This window comes from Amblyraja radiata, chromosome 6 (genome assembly GCF_010909765.2).
Source record: "Amblyraja radiata isolate CabotCenter1 chromosome 6, sAmbRad1.1.pri, whole genome shotgun sequence".
Classification (NCBI taxonomy): Eukaryota; Metazoa; Chordata; class Chondrichthyes; order Rajiformes; family Rajidae; genus Amblyraja; species Amblyraja radiata.
In genome coordinates this window covers 39,270,128-39,291,268 of record NC_045961.1, presented here as the reverse complement: position 1 = coordinate 39,291,268, position 21,141 = coordinate 39,270,128, and the positions used below count along the sequence as shown (strand labels likewise).

The 21,141-nt window shown below is 42.3% G+C and overlaps 1 protein-coding gene across 1 annotated transcript; it reads right to left on the bottom strand.

Moving 5' to 3' along the window:
* Window positions 1–6,212: 6,212 nt before the first annotated feature.
* Window positions 6,213–21,141, bottom strand: pdcl3 (phosducin like 3). Its single transcript, XM_033022570.1, has 6 exons — window positions 20,988–21,141; window positions 13,256–13,382; window positions 11,705–11,795; window positions 9,772–9,915; window positions 8,935–9,143; window positions 6,213–7,026 (listed from the first exon to the last, which is right to left on the bottom strand). Exons 1-6 carry the CDS (start codon window positions 20,991–20,993, stop codon window positions 6,887–6,889), a joined length of 717 nt encoding a protein of 238 aa, XP_032878461.1. The 5' UTR covers window positions 20,994–21,141; the 3' UTR covers window positions 6,213–6,886.

Genomic DNA, 21,141 nt, shown 5'->3' with positions numbered 1-21,141 from the left:
TACCAGTTAAGTATATGATCAAGGGTGGGAGCGGAGGGCACGTAATCCCTCATCGTAACTCCTCATAAAATACAGATCAAACTTCAAACTGGTAAGTTCTCGTTTAATCTTACTATTTTACTTCGGAGTCACGTGAGTGACTACGTGAAGATTTTAAAGCTCTGTGATTTCATGCCGTGGAAACGAGTCCATGCATCACGTCTGCCTTGATGACTGTAGGAGGAATTGTGTTAACATAATTTGGACATGAATTCGACATTGAAATCATAAAATTTGTTAACACAAAATTATAACCCCTTTTTATGGGTTTAAATTAATTTACAGAACTTAAAATTGTTTCTGCAAACGTTCCAGGTTTCATTACTGGTTTGTTGTAAAATAATTGGAATGTTTTTTCCCCAGACCATCCTGCTGCCTTGAGGATTTGGTCCATTGGTACATCCAACTGTATCGCTGCCGATGTAGCTGCAGCCCTTGTGGAATGAGATTTTAAAATATTAGTATCCACCCCAGCCTGTGTTAGCACCTGTTTCAGCCATCTTGAGATGGTCTGGACCGTCACTCTTTTGTGTGGTTGCTTGTGGCTGACCAAAAGTGCCTTCTCATTGCCTCTTAGGATTTTCGTTGTCTCCATGTATAACGACAGATGTCTTACTATACAGAGACGGTCATCTGTTGGGTATGACCTAAATTGTATATTGAGGCCTGCTGATCCCCGTCTGTTCTGCTTTACTAACTCATAGATATGAAACGTAATATTTTCTGTTGAGGAAGTCATGTTGTCCAGTCTTAGTTTATGCAGTGATTGTACCCTCTGTGCCGTGACCAATGCCATTAGCATGACTGTTTTTAATGTCAGTCTGTGTAGGGACAGAGCTGTTGCTGGAGACCAATTCCTGAGCATCTTCAGGACAATACTTACATCCCATATTTGGGAGTACCTGGTTCTTGGGGGATTAGTATTAAAAATTCCCCTCATAAGTTTTGTTACCAGTGGGTGAGTCCCAACAGAGTAATGCTCTGTCCCCTGCCATAGGCAAGTCGATAGGGCACTTCTGGCGCAGTTGATGGCACTGTAACTGAGCCCCTCATCATAGTGGAGGCCTGCCAGATATTCCAGAACAGACGGGATGTTCATGTCTCTGTAGGTGATGTTGTTTTTATGGCAGTACATCTCCCACTTCCTGATATAGACCAGATACTGTTTTTTGGTTGACTGTCTTTGGGCCGCCGAGGTCATGTTCACTGTTCGGTCCGTCAGTCCCAGTTGTAGTAGAGGTGTTTTTAAACTCTACAAATTAATAAGTTCAAATGTTTATGGCATGGGTGACTATCCCTTGTTACGGGAAGTAGCAATAAATCTGGTCTATGTGGGATGGTGATACATGGTTCTAATACCATGTTTAATATCACTGGGAACCATGGTTGAGTAGGCCAATCGGGTACTACCAAAATACCAGACGCAGAGTCTTGTTGTATTTTCCTTAATACCCGACTGATGAGGCAGAAAGGAGGGAATGCGTAAATAAACAATTACCCCCAATGCAGCGCAAATGCATCTGTCGCCGCTGCCCCAGGGTCTGGTTCCCATGAAACATAATTTGATAACTGGTGGTTAAGTCTGGATGCGAATAGATCGATATCTGGTGTTCCATATTTTGCTGTAATATCAGCAAATACTTTTTTATTCAACATCCATTCGGTGTTTTCATTAAATTTGCGTGACCTGGTGTCTGCCACTAAATTTAGTCTTCCTGGTAGGTAAGTGGCTGATATCCAAATATCTCTCTGGATACACCATTGCCAAATTGTATTAGCCAGATTGTCACATGATGTCGATTTGTTTCCACCCATGTGGTTAATGTATGCTACCACGGTGGTATTGTCTATCTGTAGTCTAACATGCTGGTGATACGACCCAGTACAATATGACTTTAGGCCATGGAATGCACCCAACATTTCCAGGTAGTTTATGCCCAGTGTGAGTAATAATGATGCCTCCTGAGCAGTCCATCTACCTCCACAGCTGGTGATGGTATTGGTGGCTCCCCATCCAAGTGCACTGGCATCAGTTTGTAGTACCATGGAAGGGTTACTGACAATGATTGGATTGGAACAAAGCCAGATCTATCCACCATTTTAGTTCCATTTTAGCTTTGATTGGTAGTTTCATAGGTCTGTCAAAGTGACCTGCATTCATTTTGAGTGCTTGTATTTTTGCTCTCTGTAAGTTTTGGTAATGTAGAGGTCCAAATTGTGTGGCTGGAAAGGCAGCCACCATTTTGCCAATTACTTTTGCTACCAATCTGATGGATGGTTTGCTGATGTCAATGAGGTTATTGCAAGCCTCTATTAAATCTCTAGCCTTTCCCTTAGGCAGAGTCACCGACATGTGAACTGAGTCAATGGTGAACCCCAAATAGTCCATAGTAGTGGAAGGCGTTTGTTTAGATTTAACTGGATGGATAATAAATCCCAGTTTTTCAAATAACTGTTTTGTGGCTGTTACAATTTGTTTGGCCAATTCCAAAGTTTTGCCCACAATGAGTACGTCATCTAAACATGCCATGACCATGTGTTTACGTTTACGTAGAAACGCTAGGGCTGGTTTCAAAATTTTTGTGAACAGCCTGGGGGCTGATGATAGACCATTTGGCAGTGCTTTATACTGCCAGAGCTGTCCCATCCAGTTGAATTTTAAGTAACATCTGTGGTCACCTCGTATAGGCACTGAATAGTAAGCATCTTTTAAATCGATGCTGGCCATGAAGTAACCTTTGGAAATTAATTGTTTAGCAGTAACAAAGGTTTCCAATTTGAAGTGAATATATTGTACAAATGTATTCAATTTTGTCAGATCTATGATGATGCGACAACCACCATCTTTTTTGTTTTTGGTAAATATATTGGACACGAATTCTAATGGTTCGTGTTGAGTTTTCTCAATTACACCTTTTACATAAAGCCGCTCCAGTACAGCTTGCGCTTTTGATTTTTCTTTATCAGAAAGCACGAACATTCGGTTCGGTATATGTTGAACTGGAGGGCTGTACTTGTGTATAAACTCTATTGTATATCCCTGGATACTGCTTAAGATGTAAGTATCAGTTGTTAACATGCTCCATGCATTCAGAAAAGAGTGTAATCTCCCCCCAACCTCCATGCTCCCTGTATTTTGTAGGGAACCAGACCCACCTACCTCCATAGTTACCAGTGGCAGGTTTACTTCTTTTTTGTAGGTTCTTGGATGCTGTTGTTGCGCTGGTGTCTGGATTTTCGGTTTGGTTGGCGTTGGAGGTCCCCGCATCTTCCAAGAAGGCCGGCCTGGGCCATGGCCTAAAAAGACTCATGTTTTGAGTACCGGGCCTTCGAGCTTTCACCAGTTCTGCTGGTGGGTGCGTAGGGGTGCTGTCTTTGGCTGTAGTGGGTTTTTGTTGGAGTCCCTTTTATTAGTCCCAGGGTTTTTGCTTCCTCATCGAGCTCCTTGACTTGCTTCGATAGGTTGCCTCCAAACAATAGTCCCAGGTTTGCACAGTCCCTGCACCCCTTGCACACTTGTCTTTCCTTCTGCGGACCCCTCTTCCAGGTCAGCCCAGAACTGACCCGCAGTGCTCCCCTCTGATGAGGTAAAAGCACTGTGCAGCCCTTCAAGAGGTACTGCTGTGGGTTTATCATAGGGCCCACAGTGACCCGACTCCATCTCCCGGAGTCTGTCACGTTGAAGCAAATGCTCCACACACCGCGCCATCCGGCTCCAGCGCTGGCCGCCCGCGGTTGTTTAAAGTCGGACTCCTCTGAGTCCACGACCTTGTTTGTTTTGTGTCTAGCCTTACCGCCCGGCCGCATGGATCTGGCCGGTGCGGAGGCGACATCGGGCACAGCTGATCCCAGTATCGGTGATACCAAGTGCCGCTGGCTGCTGCTGGCTGCCCGCTGCTCCGCGGTCCTCCCTCACCAGCTTTGTCGCAGCCCGTTGGTTTCTCCACCTGTAATCAGCATGGGAAAACACAAAAAGACCGCAGCTCTTACCTGCAGGTCCTGGTGTCGCTACGGGGGAACGTCGTTCCACACCGCCTCCTCCGTTTTCGACTTGTCAAAAGTCGACGGCCCCATTCTGAATAGTCTCCCGCCCGGCCGTGATGTTCTGGCCGGCGTGGGACAAAAAGTCGGCACAGCTGATCCCTTACGGGACTTGTGCCTTCAGCTGCTGCTGGCTCCTGCAACTTCGCGGTCCTCCCCAGCCAGCTTTACTCGCAGCACTTGTGGACACTATTTTGTCCAGCTTCCCCCCCTGTGTAAAAACAGCGCGGGGACAAAAACTACCGCAGAGTAAATCACTTACCTGCAGGTCCCTGTTTCAAACTTACCGCTGCGGGGGAACGTTCCACCCCGCCTGTCGTTTCGCAAGCGTGAAAGCGATATGGCACGCATGCGTCCTGGCGGGCTTCTTCACGTAGTCATTCACGTGACTCCGAAGTAAAATCATGGATACAGTGAACACTCAAATCTTCCTTCCCCTCTCCCCACCAGCCAGGGTGGGGGGTTCTAAAATTAGAGGGCACAAGCTTAATGTGAAAGGGGAGAGATCCAAGAGGGACTTCAGGGTCAAACCTTTCACTCAGAAAAGAGTCCATAACTGAAACAAGCTATTGAAGCAGAAACAATTACAACTTACAAATATAAAGACATATGGATAGGAAGGTTCCAGAGGGAGATTGTCCAAATGCAGGGAAATGGGACTAGTCCAGAATGTTAACTTGGCTGGCATGAACAAAGTGGGCCGAAGGGCCCGTTTCTATGCTGTACAGCTCTTTGATTGGAAGACTCAATGAGTAATTTTTAAAGTTGAATTTTGTTGGGTTTTTTTTGGTTTTGTTTTTTTAAACACTTCGCTTCCTAATTATGACGGAACAAAGAATTAATTCCTATTTTGGAACAAGACATGAAAATCAATTCAACAATGCAAGAAAAAACTACTCCGTCTGTTTCTCCCCAATCACTTCCATGGATGTGAATCACATGGCTTCAAGCTTACTGTTGGTGAAACACGAATGAAAATATCCCACTTGTTCCATAAATGCTGGTAGCAATCTGGTTCACTGACCAGGTTCTCATGTAAAGAAGCAAGGCAAATTTGTGGCATAACTGACTACAGTGTGCTCTCGGATGAACACAATATCATTCTTGCCCAATGAATGACAGAGCACTTCCTCTTGGCATTACTAGTCATTTTTATATTATTCGTATCCTGGAAGCACTGAATTTATTCCAAATATCTCCACAGATGCTTTCAGGTAACAGTCGGAATGGGCGTTACTGCTGAAGTATGAGCATCAACAATAAGTATTGACAGACTCTCTTACCGATCTAGAGTGGACCATGCATTAGAATTGCCCAATTTACAAAATATTTTCTTACACCAGAAATTATTCAATTTTGATCAACTGGGGGTTCTTCCACAACACATCACTCCAATACATTCACCTATAGAAGGGTCCATATCCTATGATTTGCTTAAGAGACCAAACAAATACAAAGTAACATTTTGAGGATCTCAAACCAAAACGTTGCCTGTCCATTCCCTACACAGATGCTGCTGAACCCATCGAGTTCCTCCAGCACTTTGTGCTCCGATCAAGATTCCAGTATCCTCAGCTGCTTGTGTCTCCAATACAGACAAGATCATTATAACTAGCTACTGTCCAGATATACATAGAAGCACAGTTGACGTTTCTTTGTTCTTAATCTCAGTTTTTGGTAATGATGAGCAATAATGCTTCTTTCATTGTGTACAAATATGCTGAAAGATGCAATTTGTAGCATTGTGTTATTAAAACTTCCTCTGAAATAACAATTGTAGTGTACATCAACACGTCAAATTGACATCTACTGCTCATAATATTTAACCAACGGTATCTCTCTTTAGGCAGACCCTCATTCCAAGAGTTGATGGTTAATGCAGGGCCGACAAACACAAATTGAGCAAAATTGCTTTGCAAGATAGAAATGCGAACAGTTTGGAAGTTAATACACTCCTTATGCTGGTTATCTAATTTTATGGTGTTGTTTTGGAACAGTTAAAGCAGTGAGCAGTTAAAAGCAGAAAGATTCAACCACGTTTAAAGAGCTACTTCGCAGAAGAATATTAAGTTAAGACATTATAAATTAAGATTTCTCAATGTTAAAACAAAGTATTTAAAAAAAAAAGTAAATACGATTAAAATGGCATTGTTTATTATTAAAAATATTACATGCTTGGGAATTTCCTCAAATTGTATTCTTAAGCGCAACACAAATTGTACTTCACATTAATATTTTTTTTCAAAAAATGCCAAACACCCATACCTCGGAAAAATCATTGACCATTGAGAGTTTGCTCTAATTGCATTTGTTAGTCACTAAAGATATGGCTGAATAAATTACGTTGATTTTTTTGTATGCAAATACATGAATAACAAAGATTTGCAAGCTCTCTGAATCCTATTGTTATTTTACTAGCAAACTTGATCACCATGGTTCATTCCAACAAGAAAACATTTATTTTTAAATATCATTATCAATGTTTTAAGAAACAGATTACTGAACAAGTGGTACATTGTCAATATGAAGTCACCAATCTCAGGTCTGGCAACATCAGTTCCACCTCTTCCTTTCTTCTTCTGCAATTAAACAATTCAGCCTTCATCAAATGACCACTTAAGCATTTTAAATATTTTTTAATTTTAATTTGAAATTCCCTTTTAAGTGTGTTTGGTTTTGCAGGGTCATGGCAGATTCTGCATTCTTCAATTCAGGGAACAAAAACAGTCATGATCTTTGATTCACTCTACATCAGAATTACTTTCAATGCCCTTATTGGAAGCTCTACCCCACTGCACTTAAATTACTAATCTTCTTCAGAATCACTGTCCTTTGATGGAACACTAGTCTTGATGGATGACATCATCTTATCTTCAATTTGTTTTCTTGGATTTTCTTCCAGTTCAGTTTTGATTGCACCACAACTCGACAGCATCCATTCCATTTCTTCAATGAAAGTGAAGTATGGAAATAAAGGACAACAGAAAAATAATTGTTATAATATTTAATTCTCCAAGTCAGAATAAGGACAGGAGTTCATTGTCTTCAATGTTAAACCCACCAACCTCTACGCAGGAGAAACCAAATATAGATTGGGCGAACACTTTGCAGAGCACCTCCATTAACCTGCAAGGGGAAACCAGAGCATCTAGTTCCCTGTAACTGTAGTTCTTCATTTAATTCCTAACCCAAGTCTTTCTTTGTTCCAATAAATCCCTTAGCAAACTTGAGAAACAGCATATAATTTCCATTAAGGCCAAATGCCAGATAGATAAACCCAGGGATCACAACCTCTCAGTAACTGTAGTTAAAAGGTGCTTTGAATATGCTCGAGGGAGTCATTGTGAGGAATGCCATCTCTTGAAAATGCTGGCTTGTGTTAGGATTGCATTTGCCAGAAATGTTTGTGATAATTCACTACACTGTAGCACATGAAACAAGTGCAAGGACATAGAGCACAAGACGACTATTGCTTCTCTCACAGAAGGTCACACTTGCTAAGATGGTTCCAGCAATAGAAATAGAAAAACAGCAAATAATCAAACTTGCTTAGTGCTTTACAAATACACAAGCCTCAATGTACTGTCCAAGCAATAATTGCAGAAGTGCAGTCACAACTGAACATAGGCAAATTTCAAAATTAACTTCCATCCAATAGCTTTTGACAAACAGCAAGCTAGAGAAAAGCTTAACTGCCTTTGGTGTGTTAATCGAGGATAAATATTGACCAGTACCTGAATAAAACTATATAATGTACAAGGTCTTATTTATTGGCACACTGTGCCAAGTGCTAACAAAGGCCACCATGAACTATGTTCGAGAAAATTGGCTTATTAGCATTTCACATTACATTCAAATATTTATTGCTTAATCAATTACAGATATACAAGCTCCCCTTTCTGCAATATAGTGACTAATTACATAAGGCATAATATTACATAAGCTTACAGCCCCAGAGACCCAGGTTCCATCCTGACTAAAGGCACGGTCTGCATGGAGTTTGTATGTTCTCCCTGTGACTGCGTAGGGCTTCCCAGGTGCTCTGGTTTCCTCCCACATTTCAAAGACCTGCAGGTTGACTTGTGTCTGTAAATTGTCCCTGCTGTTTAGGATGCAAAACTGGGATAACATAAAACAAGTGTACGGGTGACATTGGGCGGCGTGGACTCATTGGATCGAAGGGCCCATTTCCACACTATCACTAAACTAAGTAAATCAAATATAATAAAATTGGAATCGATCAAAAATTGTTGGTCTATAATTAGTGAATGGACAAGTTGATGAACCATCCAAAAAGATGGCGATAAACATATGAAGGGTGGAAATTATCAGACTTTCATTCATAAGTTAAAGTTTATTGACAATCTCTAGAGATAAAAGATGGCATTTTTTTTACAATTCATAATTATAATTCAGATTTTCAAAGCAAAATGGTCAAATCTGCATTGAATATCAAAAGGATAGAATGAATGATGGTTGGAATTTCATATGCGACCACATAGACAAGATGGCAGAGAAAGATAACTCTGCAAACAAATCATTTGCAATGAGTTTCTAGTGGTTTGAGGAATGAAGACCTAATCGAATGCTCCTGACCCATTTGTACTTGAATAATCTTTCCTGCGACAATCTCTGGGCTTCATTTTGAAAGAGTAATGTTATACCCCCTTGTCCATTGTTCGACAATTCTACCAGGCAGATTACTGCCAAAAAATCCAATTCCATGGATTATAATTTCAGACTGAAAAAGCTGTAATGCACAATTTTCACCAAATGACGTCACATAGCTCAATTATTTAATACTGAAAAATATAAATTTGGATAATTGCGGCTTTGCACAAATTAATCACTTACCATCTTTTGTTAAATTCATGCCTCCAAATAACAAGGGTCCAACATATTGTGCTTTGATATCGCCATTGCGGTAAATAAAGACTGTTGGGAGGTTTCTGTCCGGATAGTTGGGTATGCAGGTTGAGGAGATAGCTCTAATAAATTTAGTCTCTGGGAACTTCCTTGCCAGTTCACTTAGATGCCTATTTATCAAGGCACATAAAGGTATCCTAGTACATACAGAGAAACAATATCAGAGAACTGCAAAATCATCTAACTACATAATCAACAAGTTTTGCCAAGAGTCCGTTTCAGTTAAGATGAGCTAATATTCACAAGTGCTCTTTTTAAAGAAACGGAAGACTTAGAAAAAATAATTTGACTAGATCGCCAATTCAGAAAAACAATAAAGTCATGAACTGAATTAATATTTTATAAAGTTCAAATATTTGTAACATTTACCGGCTGCAAGATGGATGAACAGGTCTGAAAAATCATTTATCTTTGTAACACATCTGTTGGGCTCAGTTGAGGTGGGGGAATTTCAAATTACAAGCTCAAATAAAATGCCTATAATATTCTGCCCATAAAATTTAAGCCAAAGAACAGAAGTAGTCTTGCGTTACACTTAGATTTAAATAAAAAGGTATACATCAAATATCGGAGCTGTTGGCTGCATCATATTGGATTGATGATTTGTAATTTATCGTTCTGCTCCATGAAGTGCAGGTGCCGTAATTAAATGTTCTTTGCTCTTAACTGACTCTTCATTTTAATCGCATGAAAGAATAAACAATAAATATCAGCAATGCCAAATAAATTCAATACTGAGAATGAAACAAAAACCCCAAAACTCACCCTTGTTTGTAAAGGTGCAGTATTACCCACAGACTCTCGCCAGCTTTAGTCACTTCTTGTACATAGTCTGGTCCAGAAATGTCCAAAACTTCTCCAAACACTTTCATCATCTGTTTTGCTTTCCATTCCGTTAGTCTTTGTTGCCTGGAAAAGATTAAATCACTAGTTAACCAATGAATCGTTTAGACTTTCAAGCAATGAAAAGCATGTGCTATTTATAACTAGGCCAATTAAGTCAACCGTGAAGCAGTTTTGATAGAGCAACCACATTCCTCCATTATTTCTGGTCCCTTATCATCTACTACACAAAGTATAAATTTGGTATGAAATTAGTGTGAAGAGGAGGAAAGACTATCCCCTGGTAGACTCATGGAGCTTCAGCTTGAGAGCAATTTCATTAAACAAATGGTATCCTCAAAGTGAAGGTTATTTCTCATCCCCCAACTATATTTTCCAATGAGCTTCACCAAGGCATCTGACGTGTATAAACGGAATAAACGCAATGATAGAGGCAGTCCAACTGTCCTACTGATGTCCCGAAATGTTACCAAATAGGACAAAACACAATGTAGATTTCTGCAAAGCAAAAATGATATGCTACTCATTAGTAAAGTGCAATTTGCTACATGCTGCAAGCATATTTTTACATAAATCTAAGTAGTTTGCATTGTTCATTGGATCATGTCATCAAAAGATTCTTGCACATTTATCACATCATCCAAAAGATCACCAAAATCAAATTTGTGATAAAACAGCAACATTTCATTTCTAATAAATGCAAAAGAATCATTTATCACACACACAATCCTCTGCTGAATTTACTGTACCATTTATATTTTTTAAATGGCAAAAATCGCCATTAGGCTGGTCCTTATTTTAATAGTTAATTGTAGTCAAAAGTTATGAAAAAACAAACAAGAAACTATAATCTATTTGATTAATAAAATAAAAGCAAAATAGCCTTTCATTTTCATAACCCCCTTCAGTACCTCAGGACAACACAAACATTTTAGTCAGTGAGAGACTTTTTGAAGTGTGGGCAATGTGTGAAGTGGGAATTACAGCAGCCAATGTGTGCAGTAGTCACCCAGAAAGATCAGGTAACAACCAGAAAATGTGTTTGAGTGATACTGGCCAAGAGAATGATAATCACTCTCCTGTTCTGCAAAATAAGACCCAAGGACCTTTAATATCCATGAAGACTATTTAACATTTTATCCAAAAGTTGCACAAAGCAGTGCTCCAATGTTATTACAGTGGCATTAAATTGAAAAGGTTTGCTTAATTTGTAAATTTAAAAAAAAAATTAGAACCTATAATTCCCAGTTAACAATCTGCAAAAAAAAAAAATGTTCTTTCATGTGCCATTCAGAATGCCCTACATAAATACTGCATCACACAACATCCCCACTCTTCAGCCTTTGGGAGAAAAAAAGAAAACAAGCCCAATTGTGATAACAATCAAAATAGGAGATTACACACCAAGACACACTATGTCTGATTGCAGAGCCCATCGAGTCTACTCCGCCATTCAATCACGGTTGATCTCTGCCTCTTAATCCTATTTTCCTGCCTTCTCCCCAGAACCCTCGACACCCGTTCTAATCAAGAATTTGGCTATCGCTGCCTTAAAAATATCAACTGACAATCTCCACAGCTCTCTGTGGTAATGAGTTCCACAGATTAACTACCCTCTGACTAAAGAAGTTCCTCCTCACTTCCTTTCTAAAAGAGTACCCTTTCATTCTAAGGCTATGGCCTCTGGTCATGGACTCGCCTGCCAGTGGAAACATAGTTTCCACATCCATTCTATCTATGCCTTTCATTATTCTCTAAGTTTCAATGAGGATGCACTCATATTTGCCGGAACTTGTAAAAAGACAGATCTGCTTTTCCTACACCTTCATATAACCTAGAACATCAAGTTGTTTACCTGTACATCTCAATGGCTCTTTCATCTTCCTCACCAAATTCATCCTCATTTTCTTCCAGCTCTTTCAGGGTCATGTCTTCATATCTTTTAACTGCAAAAAACAAGTGGATTTATCAGCTAACTATTTCTGGAAACCAGCCATTTAAAATGAAAATCTGACACTGCCAGTTAGTACATATAAAAGAGGATGTCATTTGCAAACAATATTGGCACACGTGCCATTAATAAAGAGTGCAATCAGAACCGTGTGATATTTTCTTTAAACAAAAAGGTTTAAGCAATACAAAATTACTTTGTTGCTTGCTTTGACACAGGTTAGAACAAGGCAGGAGGAATATATTTAATTTACCTGAATTGAAATTCCATTTATGCCATGGCTAGATTTGAATTTGTTTCACCAGATCAGTCAAACCTCTGATTACAAGCACAGCGGCACCACCTTCAACAGTTTGTTGTCTGGTAGATGGTGACAAGAACTAGTCTGACAGGATGTCGAGGTTATGGATATGGAGTAGTCAACTACAAATCTGGATACCAGGTCAACACTCAAAATATCTTAGCACAAAACTAATAGCACCAGTCATGGCCCTATGAAATATCAGATATCCCTATGTAATTATCAGCTGTGGTAATGTTAAGGTTTATTATTGAAGATATATACAAGGAGAAAAGCCTTGTTTTGCATGCTATCCAAACATATCAGATAATTCATACATAAATACAGAATATAATTCTCAGCATTGTAGCATAGCAGCTCCATTAACATGGTCCAATGTCCACAATGGGGTAAAGGTGAATTGGACAGTATCCTAGCTTATGGAAGAACCATTCAGAAGAATTAAATAACAGAGAGGAAGAAGCAGTTCAATGTCATATTTGCTACGACCAGTCGTGCTGAATAGATCTGCCAGTTTTTAACAACTTCAATGGCAGCAAGTTCTAGTCTTCTGTGTTGGTGCAATCAAAAGGTGGAGCAACTGAGATTAAGAAAGCCAAATCTATTTCACAGAATACCATCAAAAGTGTGCAGTGTTACTGAAAATTCCTTAGCAACAAACTGGGAATATAGTCACTCTGATTAAGGATGCAAGATTCCATTGTATTGAAAGGGGATTGCAGGAAGAAAAGGGTAAAATAAATGTAAAAATATATATTTTACTCTTTATTAAACACGCTTTAGTTAATTTAATTTTTTTTTAACTTTAATTCAATTGCAAATTTTTGTTTGCGAATGTCTGAAACAATGAACAATTATTAGAAATCGCTTGCAGCATTTTATAACTAGAACATTCCTGCCCTGAACTTTGCTAGCGGTGAATAGAGTGACAGGCATTTCAAAGGGAGGAACAGCACTGTGCCTCAGAGGCCCTGCCATTACGGAGGCCATGCCACTGGATACCAGGTAGCAGAGGGTCAGTGGAATTAGCCATTTGCTTCCAGACCAGTACCTACAGGCATAGCTAGACCTCTGACAGAGATTCCCGATGAAGGAACAGTTAATAGACTGAAGGGTCAGTCAATTCCAGACAAATAAATTAGCTCTTCACTTACCAACCGACTGCTGGTTCTGAATGAGCTCCTCCTCCAGTGCCTCATTTTCTTTATCTAGATTCTCTTTAGGAGGAAGGATGCCTTTTTTCCGTAAAATGTCATTCCACTCAGTGTCTGCATTTGGATCCTAAAGATAAGTGTACAATAAGAAAATAGACAGATTGTTTCAGGGCGAATAGTAGTTGGTGAACCTGGTGGAAAAAGACTACTTTGATATATACTATGCTTAGATGATTACGCTGAGCTACAGTGGAGTGGAATTGATGAGGTCAAAAGATGAGTAACCATTACAAAGGTAAAATTGCCAAGAACTTGGGCAGGAAGAGGGTTAATTAACCCCTCAGGATTTAGAAAGACAACTGTGGTGCTCCATTATATATAGCTCACATCCCGAAGGCTCAAACCTCATAGCGTTTCTATCAAATTACATTACCTCCTCTTCCTGTTGGATGTTGGGTGAAACCCACATGGTCACAAGGAGAACATGCAAACTCTCCAGTCAGCACCCAACCTTGGGTCTCAAGCACTGCGAGGCAGCAGCTCTTCCAATTGCGCCACTGTGCCGGCCAAAACGTTCTCACTGCAATGCTGCACCTCATCTCCAACAAAACTGACCCCAGGCATGTAGTTAGTTTTCAGTACCAATGAGAAATGGTTCAATTTACAGCAACAATTGATCATCCGAAACCTTGGCAGTTGAGCCACAGCAGAAAGACAACCCTCAAGCAAGTTCAAAGACCCAGCTCTAAGCCAGTTAACTTCTTCGCCGAATCATTCATGCACTAATACATTAAAGTATACAAGTGCATTGTTCTTACACTCCACATCCAGAAGACGATGGTCTGCTATCAAACTGCCCCTGCTGCACAACATTGACCTTCAGCAATAAAAGATTCACAGCAGATCCTGGAAAACATTTCTTGCATCTCAAGAGCTACCTCTCAGCAAATGTCAATATTGATGCTAAAACATACCACTGACAATTGTGGAAACTGATGTTGGAAGATTAAGATCTCAGACCTGGCAGCAGCAGTGATTCTGCCCTCTTCTCTGCTTCCGAGAACTGGACTACCCGGTCAGACGGTGGAAAGATACCACCAATGCAATCTCTACAAAATCCTTGGAATTCATTGGAAGGATATGCCAACAATTCTTACACCAACATCCCCAGCATTGAAGCCCAAGGTGCAGTCAGCCGACTCTTGCACAAACATCATTCTTTGTATACATAACACGAGACTCCTGAAACAGTCCAAGACCCGTCATGGACAGGGTTTATCCAGCCTGGACAGATGAAAATACCTTATTAAAAAAAAAGCAACAACACTCTGATCAATTTTGTTGGCACTGAAGCCAGGTGATCTTTTGAGTGCTAGTACCAGAAGGAGATCTGTTAGCACACATTACATAGAAACATAGAAAAAATAGATGCAGGAGTAAGCCATTCGGCCCTTCGAGCCTGCACTGCCATTCAATATGATCATGGCTGATCATCCAACTCAGTATCCTGTACCTGCTTTCTCTCCATACCTCCTGATCCATTTAGCTACAAGGGCCACATCTAACTCCCTCTTAAATATAGCCAATGAACTGGCCTCAACTACATTCTGTGGCAGAGAATTCCAGAGATTCACCACTCTCTGTGTAAAAAATGTTTTTCTCATTTCAGTCCTAAAAGATTTCCCCCTTATCCTTAAACTGCGACCCCTTGTTCTGGACTTCCCCAACATCAGGAACAATCTTCCTGCATCTAGCCTGTCCAACCCCTTTTGCTTCACTCTTCAATCTTCATTTCAACAGCAGCTAAATATAATCTTTATCCTGTAATTGTACAACGTGTACAGCTTGAGTGTAATCATTTATAGTCTTTTCCTTGACTGGATAACATGCAACAATAAAGGCTTTCCACTGTACCTCTGGAGGTTCCTAACAGGATGAAAAAGCATCAATCATCACTAGAACAGATATAATTACAGTCTTGGGCGAGGCAGTGGTGTGGATATCAAAACAGGAATTCTTCACACCTCAATCTCTTTTCCCTTTTTCACCCTTCACGACAAACCACAGACATTTTTTGCCAGCAAATATTCCATTTGAAAGCTCTCCTCTTTTTATTCATGAGCTTCCTCAGCCAATGACACCATCTATAGGGAAAGAGATAACCATTTCCTTTGGCGTGGAGAGCCATTATGACAATATAAACCTTTGAATCAAGCCATACATAATACATTCTGGCAAAAGATCCTCAATTGCTCAAAGTCACTCCACCATCTACAAGGCCCAGCAAGGAGTGTAATTGATAGTTCTCCACCTGCTTGAATTAGCACAACTCCAACAGCACTCAGAATAGGTCGGTGGGGGCGCTGCAAGCCGGCAGCCCTGCCAGCAGTTTTTCTACTTTTTTTTTTTTAGTGTCTCAGTGTGTGTTTTTAATGTTTCTCTGTGTGTCTTGTGTGGGGAGGGGGGGTAAGCGGGAAAGAGTTTTGTTCGCCTCCTCCACGGAGAGGCGACTTTTTCCATGTCGCCTCCCCGTGGCCTAACATCGAGGATCGGTGCGGCCTTTCCCGGAGACGTGCCCGGGGCTTCAGCAGCGGGCGCAGCGAGGACGCTTTCGTCGCGGAGCGGGCGAGCCCTCACTGGGATCGCCAGAAGGGAGCACTCCGTTCGCTGGCCCGTGGCAGCCTGAAGCTGAAGCTCCAGTTGGCGCGGTGTCCGGAGTCCGGTGTCCGGAGCCTGGGATCCCTCATTGGGGACCCGGTCCGCGGCCCACTACCGCGGGCATGGCGGGGACTTACCATCCAGAGCTGGGTCCCTTGCCGGGAATCCCTGGAGAGGAGCTCCGACCGCCGGCCCTGCAGTCTGCGGTGCGGTGGCGACTTTAGATCTTCGACCGCTGGCCTGCGGCCTACACCAACTTAAAGCCGCAGTCTTCGGTGGGGAGGCACCGATTCAGGACTTACCTTGTCTGAACACCTGGACGCCCGCAGGGGCGACTGTGGAGGGTTGAGGTCCCGCCCACGGGGGAAATGGAGGAGGACTGGCCAATTTTTGTGCCTTCCACCACAGTGATGAATGCCGTGTTGGATGTTTGTGTTAAATTTTTTATTGTGTATTGTGTGTTCCATTTTATTGTACCGCTGCTGGCAAATTCATTTCACATGCACTTTATGTGCAAGTGACGAATAAAACTTGAATTTGAACATTATCACATCATTAACGAATTGACACTCCCTCCACGGTGCATTATGTAAAAGATGCACTGCAGCAAACCTGAAACGACTGTCCGGGTCCCTGGACAGGGTTGAGGGAGGAGGTGTCACACCTGGAACAATGGATACAGTAGATGAGGTTCGAGGAGGTGCAAGTGAACCTCTGCCAAATTGAACGGACTGTCGGGATCACGACTGTTCAGGGACCCCGGCAGTCCTTGCAGGTTAGGCAGAGGTTCACGTGCACCTCCTCCAACCTCATTTACTGTATCCGTTGTTCCAGGTGTGGACTAATACCTTGGTGAGACCAAACGTAGACTGGGCGATCATGTCGCTGAACACCTTCGCACAGTCCACCTACATGATCTCCTGGTTGCCAAACATTAACGCCCCCTGCCATTCTGACCTTTCGATAATGGGCCACCTCCACTGTCAGAGTGAGGCCAAATGCAAATTGGAGGAACAGCATCTCATATTTCACTTGTGCAGCTTACAAACCAGCAGTATGAATATTGTAGACACAAATGTTGCAGTAACTCGGCGGGACAGGTAACATCTATGGAGGAGAAGGAAAGGGTGACGTTTCAGGTAGGGACCCATCCTGCCGAATTACTCCAACATTTTGTCTATCTTTGGTTTAAACCTGCATCTGCAGTTCCTTTAGTTCTCCTCCTCTCTCCGGAGACAGTTCCACAACCTCCTCTCTAACTGCCCCCTCTCTGTGATCCCCCCCTGCCCTCCAACTGTACGACCACATCCTTACCCAGACTCAATACCACAGTTTTTTTACTCCCAATTTTGTTAGTCCTTGCTGTCTCCTCCCCTTCCTCAGCCCTCCTGCTGTCTCCTCCCATCCCCAGCCTTCGAGCTCCTCCTCCTTTTTCCTTTCTTCTCCCCGCCCCCCCACCCCCGATCAGTCTGAAGAAGGGTTTCGGCCCGAAACGTTGCCTTTTTCCCTTCGCTCCATAGATGCTGCTGCACCCGCTGAGTTTCTCCAGCTTTTTTGTGTACCTTCTGCAGTTCCCTCCTACACACAGGATGAATATTGATTTCTCTAACTTCGTAACCCTTGTATCCCCTCTTTCTCCGTCCATTCCCCATCCTAATCATGTACTAGTGTCACTGTCATTCTGGTGCGTTTCATTGCCTCTATAACTCATTATCACCTAGCTCACAGCCAACAATAGACTGTTATCTTGATCACCATTACCTTTTTTGCATATCTTTCATGCATTTGTTTTATATCTCTCTATATCACCGTCTATATGTTGTTTCCCCTCCCCCTGACTGTCTGAAGAAGGGTCACAACCCAAAATGTCATCTATTCCTTTTCTCCAGAGATGCAGCTTGACCCACTGTTACTCCAGCTTTTTGTGTCTATCTTCGGTTTAAACCAGCATCTGCTGTTCATTCCTACACAAGAAAATCAGCTATATTCATTATCAATTGATACAGTTGTCTCATAGGTAACTACTGATATTGCAGAAGACACCAAATCCCAACAGTTACAAAACATTTGTAAAGTTATGCTTGTTTACATGCACTATGCCCATGAATGGAGATGCCTATGAAGGGGATTTATTTTGCAGTGAATTAGTCACAAAAAACAACAAATGCTGAAATGTTAGTTCTGCATAGCTATGGAACAGAACATGGACTCCTAAAGGATAGTTCTCCGCAGGTGATAGACTACTGACCGACATCCATTGTAAACCCACTGACTCCCATGGCTATCTGGACAACACTTCTTCCCACCCTGCTTCCTGTAAGAACTCCATCCCCTACTCCCAATTCCTCTGTCTACGCCACATCAGCACCCAGGATGAGGTGTTCCACACCAGGGCATCGGAGATGTCCTCATTCTTCAGGGAATGGGGGCTCCCCTCTTCTACTATAGATGAGGCTCTCACCAGGGTCTCTTCTATACCCCGTGACTGTGCTCTCACTCCCCATCCCCCCACTCACAACAAGGGACGTCCCCCTTGTCCTCACCTTCCACCCTACCAGCCGTCACATACAACAAATAATCCTCCGATATTTTCGCCACATCCAACGTGATCCCACCACTTGCCACATCTTCCCATCTCCTCCCCTGTCTGCTTTCCAGAGAGAATGCTCCCTCCGGAACTCCCTGATCAATTCGTCCCTTCCCACCCGAACCACCCCCTCTACAGGCACATTCCCTTGCAACAACAAGAAATGCTACACTTGTCGCTTTACCTCCCCCCTCGACTCCATTCAAGGACCCAAGCAGTCTTTCCAGGTGAGGCAGATGTTCACCTGCACTTCCTCCAACCTCATCTATTGCATCCGCTGCTCTAGATGTCAGCTGCTCTACATCGGTGCGACCAAGTGTAGGCTTGGCGATCGCTTCGCCAAACACCTCCGCTCGGTTCGCAATAACCAACCTGATCTCCCGGTGGCTCAGCACTTCAACTCCCCCTCCCATTCCAAATCCGACCTTTCTGTCCTCAGCCTCCTCCATGGCCAGAGTGAGGACCACCGTAAATTGGAGGAGCAGCACCTCATATTTCGCTTGGACAGTTTGCAACCCAGTGGTATGAACATTGACTTCTCTAATTTCAGGTAGTCCCTACTTTCTCCTCTCCTTCTCAGCTCTCCCTCAGTCCACTGGCTCCACCTCGTCTTTTCTTCTTCCCCCCCCCCCCCCCCACACATCAGTCTGAGAAGGGTTTCAACCCGAAACATTGCTTATTTCCTTCGCTCCATAGATGCTGCCTCACCTGCTGAGTTTCTCCAGCATTTTTGTCTACATTCGATTTTCCAGCATCTGCAGTTCCTTCTTAAACTCCTATAGGACTGCTGCTTTGTAACTTGCATCAATGGTGCAGCCACAATGACCAAATGACCAGAGTAATGGAAGTTGCACCAAACATCCAAGCAACACAATGCTTCAGTTTAGTTTAGTTTAGAGATACAGCGCGGACACAGGCCCTTCAGCCCACACCGACCAGAGATCCCTGTACACTAGCACTATCCTACATACTACAGACAATTTTACAATTTCTACCATAGCCAATTAACCTACAATCCTGTTCAGCTTTGGAGTGCGGGAAAAAACCTCAGCACCTGGAGAAAACCCACGCGGTCATGGGGAGAACGTGCAAACTACGTACAGACAGCATCCATGGTCAGTTTCAAACTCATGTCTCTGGCACTGTAAGGCAGCAACTCTACCACTGTGTCTCCGTGCCGCCCCTGCTTCCAATTTATGGAAACTTTAGCACAATTGGTTTGAGGATGTTAAAGACGTCAATTTCACTCTACAAAAAATAATACAATTCACCCCAAGAAATCAACACAAATAAAAGATTTGCAAAGCACTCTCATCTGTAAACAGTGAGACTCACTGCTGCCAATAGGGGGGCAAACTACTGTAGCATCAAGTGACAAGGGCCTGAAGTTACAATTTCAAACCCCGACATCACCCAAATAAAAATCAATCCAGAACTTGCCAAATTGTCACTTAAAATCTTATTTATATTTCATTCTACTACCTTTACAAAAGTGGATTTTCTGCAATGACAAACAAGTTTCTAAGTAGACCGAGTATTGGAAGGACTCTCCAAATGCTCATTCAGCCCAAGACTGAAAGACTTGCAATAACATGACCAATATTGGAGTCTCATTTGGTATTTTGCAGCTAATTAAATTTTTGACAAAATTACTTGCGATGTGCAGATGTAGATTTACAAGTCATTATGTAAACATGGACTGGTCCCTGTTGTCTACTTTGGAAATGGAACAATGTGAACAGTAAAGTACTCGCTGTCAACTTTACAAGATTGTTAGGGCCTATATTTTTTTTCAATTAACAAAATACCACATGACACCGATTTTTCATTATTTGATGAGATGTTGGTTATACGGGACAAGCGGTGGGTGCTGGTCGGGGGAGGGGGGCGGTGGCGCCGAGAGAACAAGGGACTCGACGTGGGAGGGGGACCCATCGTGGGTGTGGGTGGGGGTGGGGGTGGGGGCCGCCAGAGAGCAAAGGGTAATGCTTTTGTAACTTTGTAATTGTGTAATGCTTTGTAACTTTGTCAGCGCGCTACTGTTGGCAACTCTTTGCATACTTGTGTAGCAAAACAAATAATCTCACTGTGACATGTCACATGTGATAATAAAGTATCATTCATTTAACTTATCTTCCCTTGTGTACATTTACATTTCAAGCATACCTGCACAAATCACTAATAACTGGAGCAACTGGGGATCACCTGCACAATCACTAATAACAAAAATAGGCGTGATTTTAAAGAGAACCTTATCAATTTAGAAGGGTCGCCAAGAAGACACGGGCATCAGAAAAGATTGTAAAAATACAGCTGCTTTGTTAGTTTGTACGCAAGTTGGTCTTTAGTAGTAGTTTATCGGGATGGATCCGTAACGATAGAAACAAGATAATCACTTAGTACATAACATTCTCAAGAATACACGTCGCTTTTACTCGTGGCTCTGTGCGATTTAAGCAAATTGCAAAGAAAGGACATGTTGCTGACCTGCATACTGTTGGAATATTGTTGTCACTCTAGCAGCGCAGCGCTTCCGGACAGCACCCTCGCTGAAGTCCCGGAGCACGCGCCTGCACTGCAACTTGTCCGCCCAGCAACAACACAAATGCTGGCTATTTCTCCAGTTAAAGTTAACGGCGGC

What these genes read in the sequence shown, in the direction of transcription:
- pdcl3 (XM_033022570.1), bottom strand. An exon ending in TCAGAACCAGCAGTCGGTTG is followed by an intron (nt 11,796 to 13,255) that starts GTAAGTGAAGAG and finishes TGTTTTTTGCAG; the next exon opens with TTAAAAGATATGAAGACATG. An exon ending in AGAGCCATTGAGATGTACAG is followed by an intron (nt 9,916 to 11,704) that starts GTAAACAACTTG and finishes AATCTTTTCCAG; the next exon opens with GCAACAAAGACTAACGGAAT.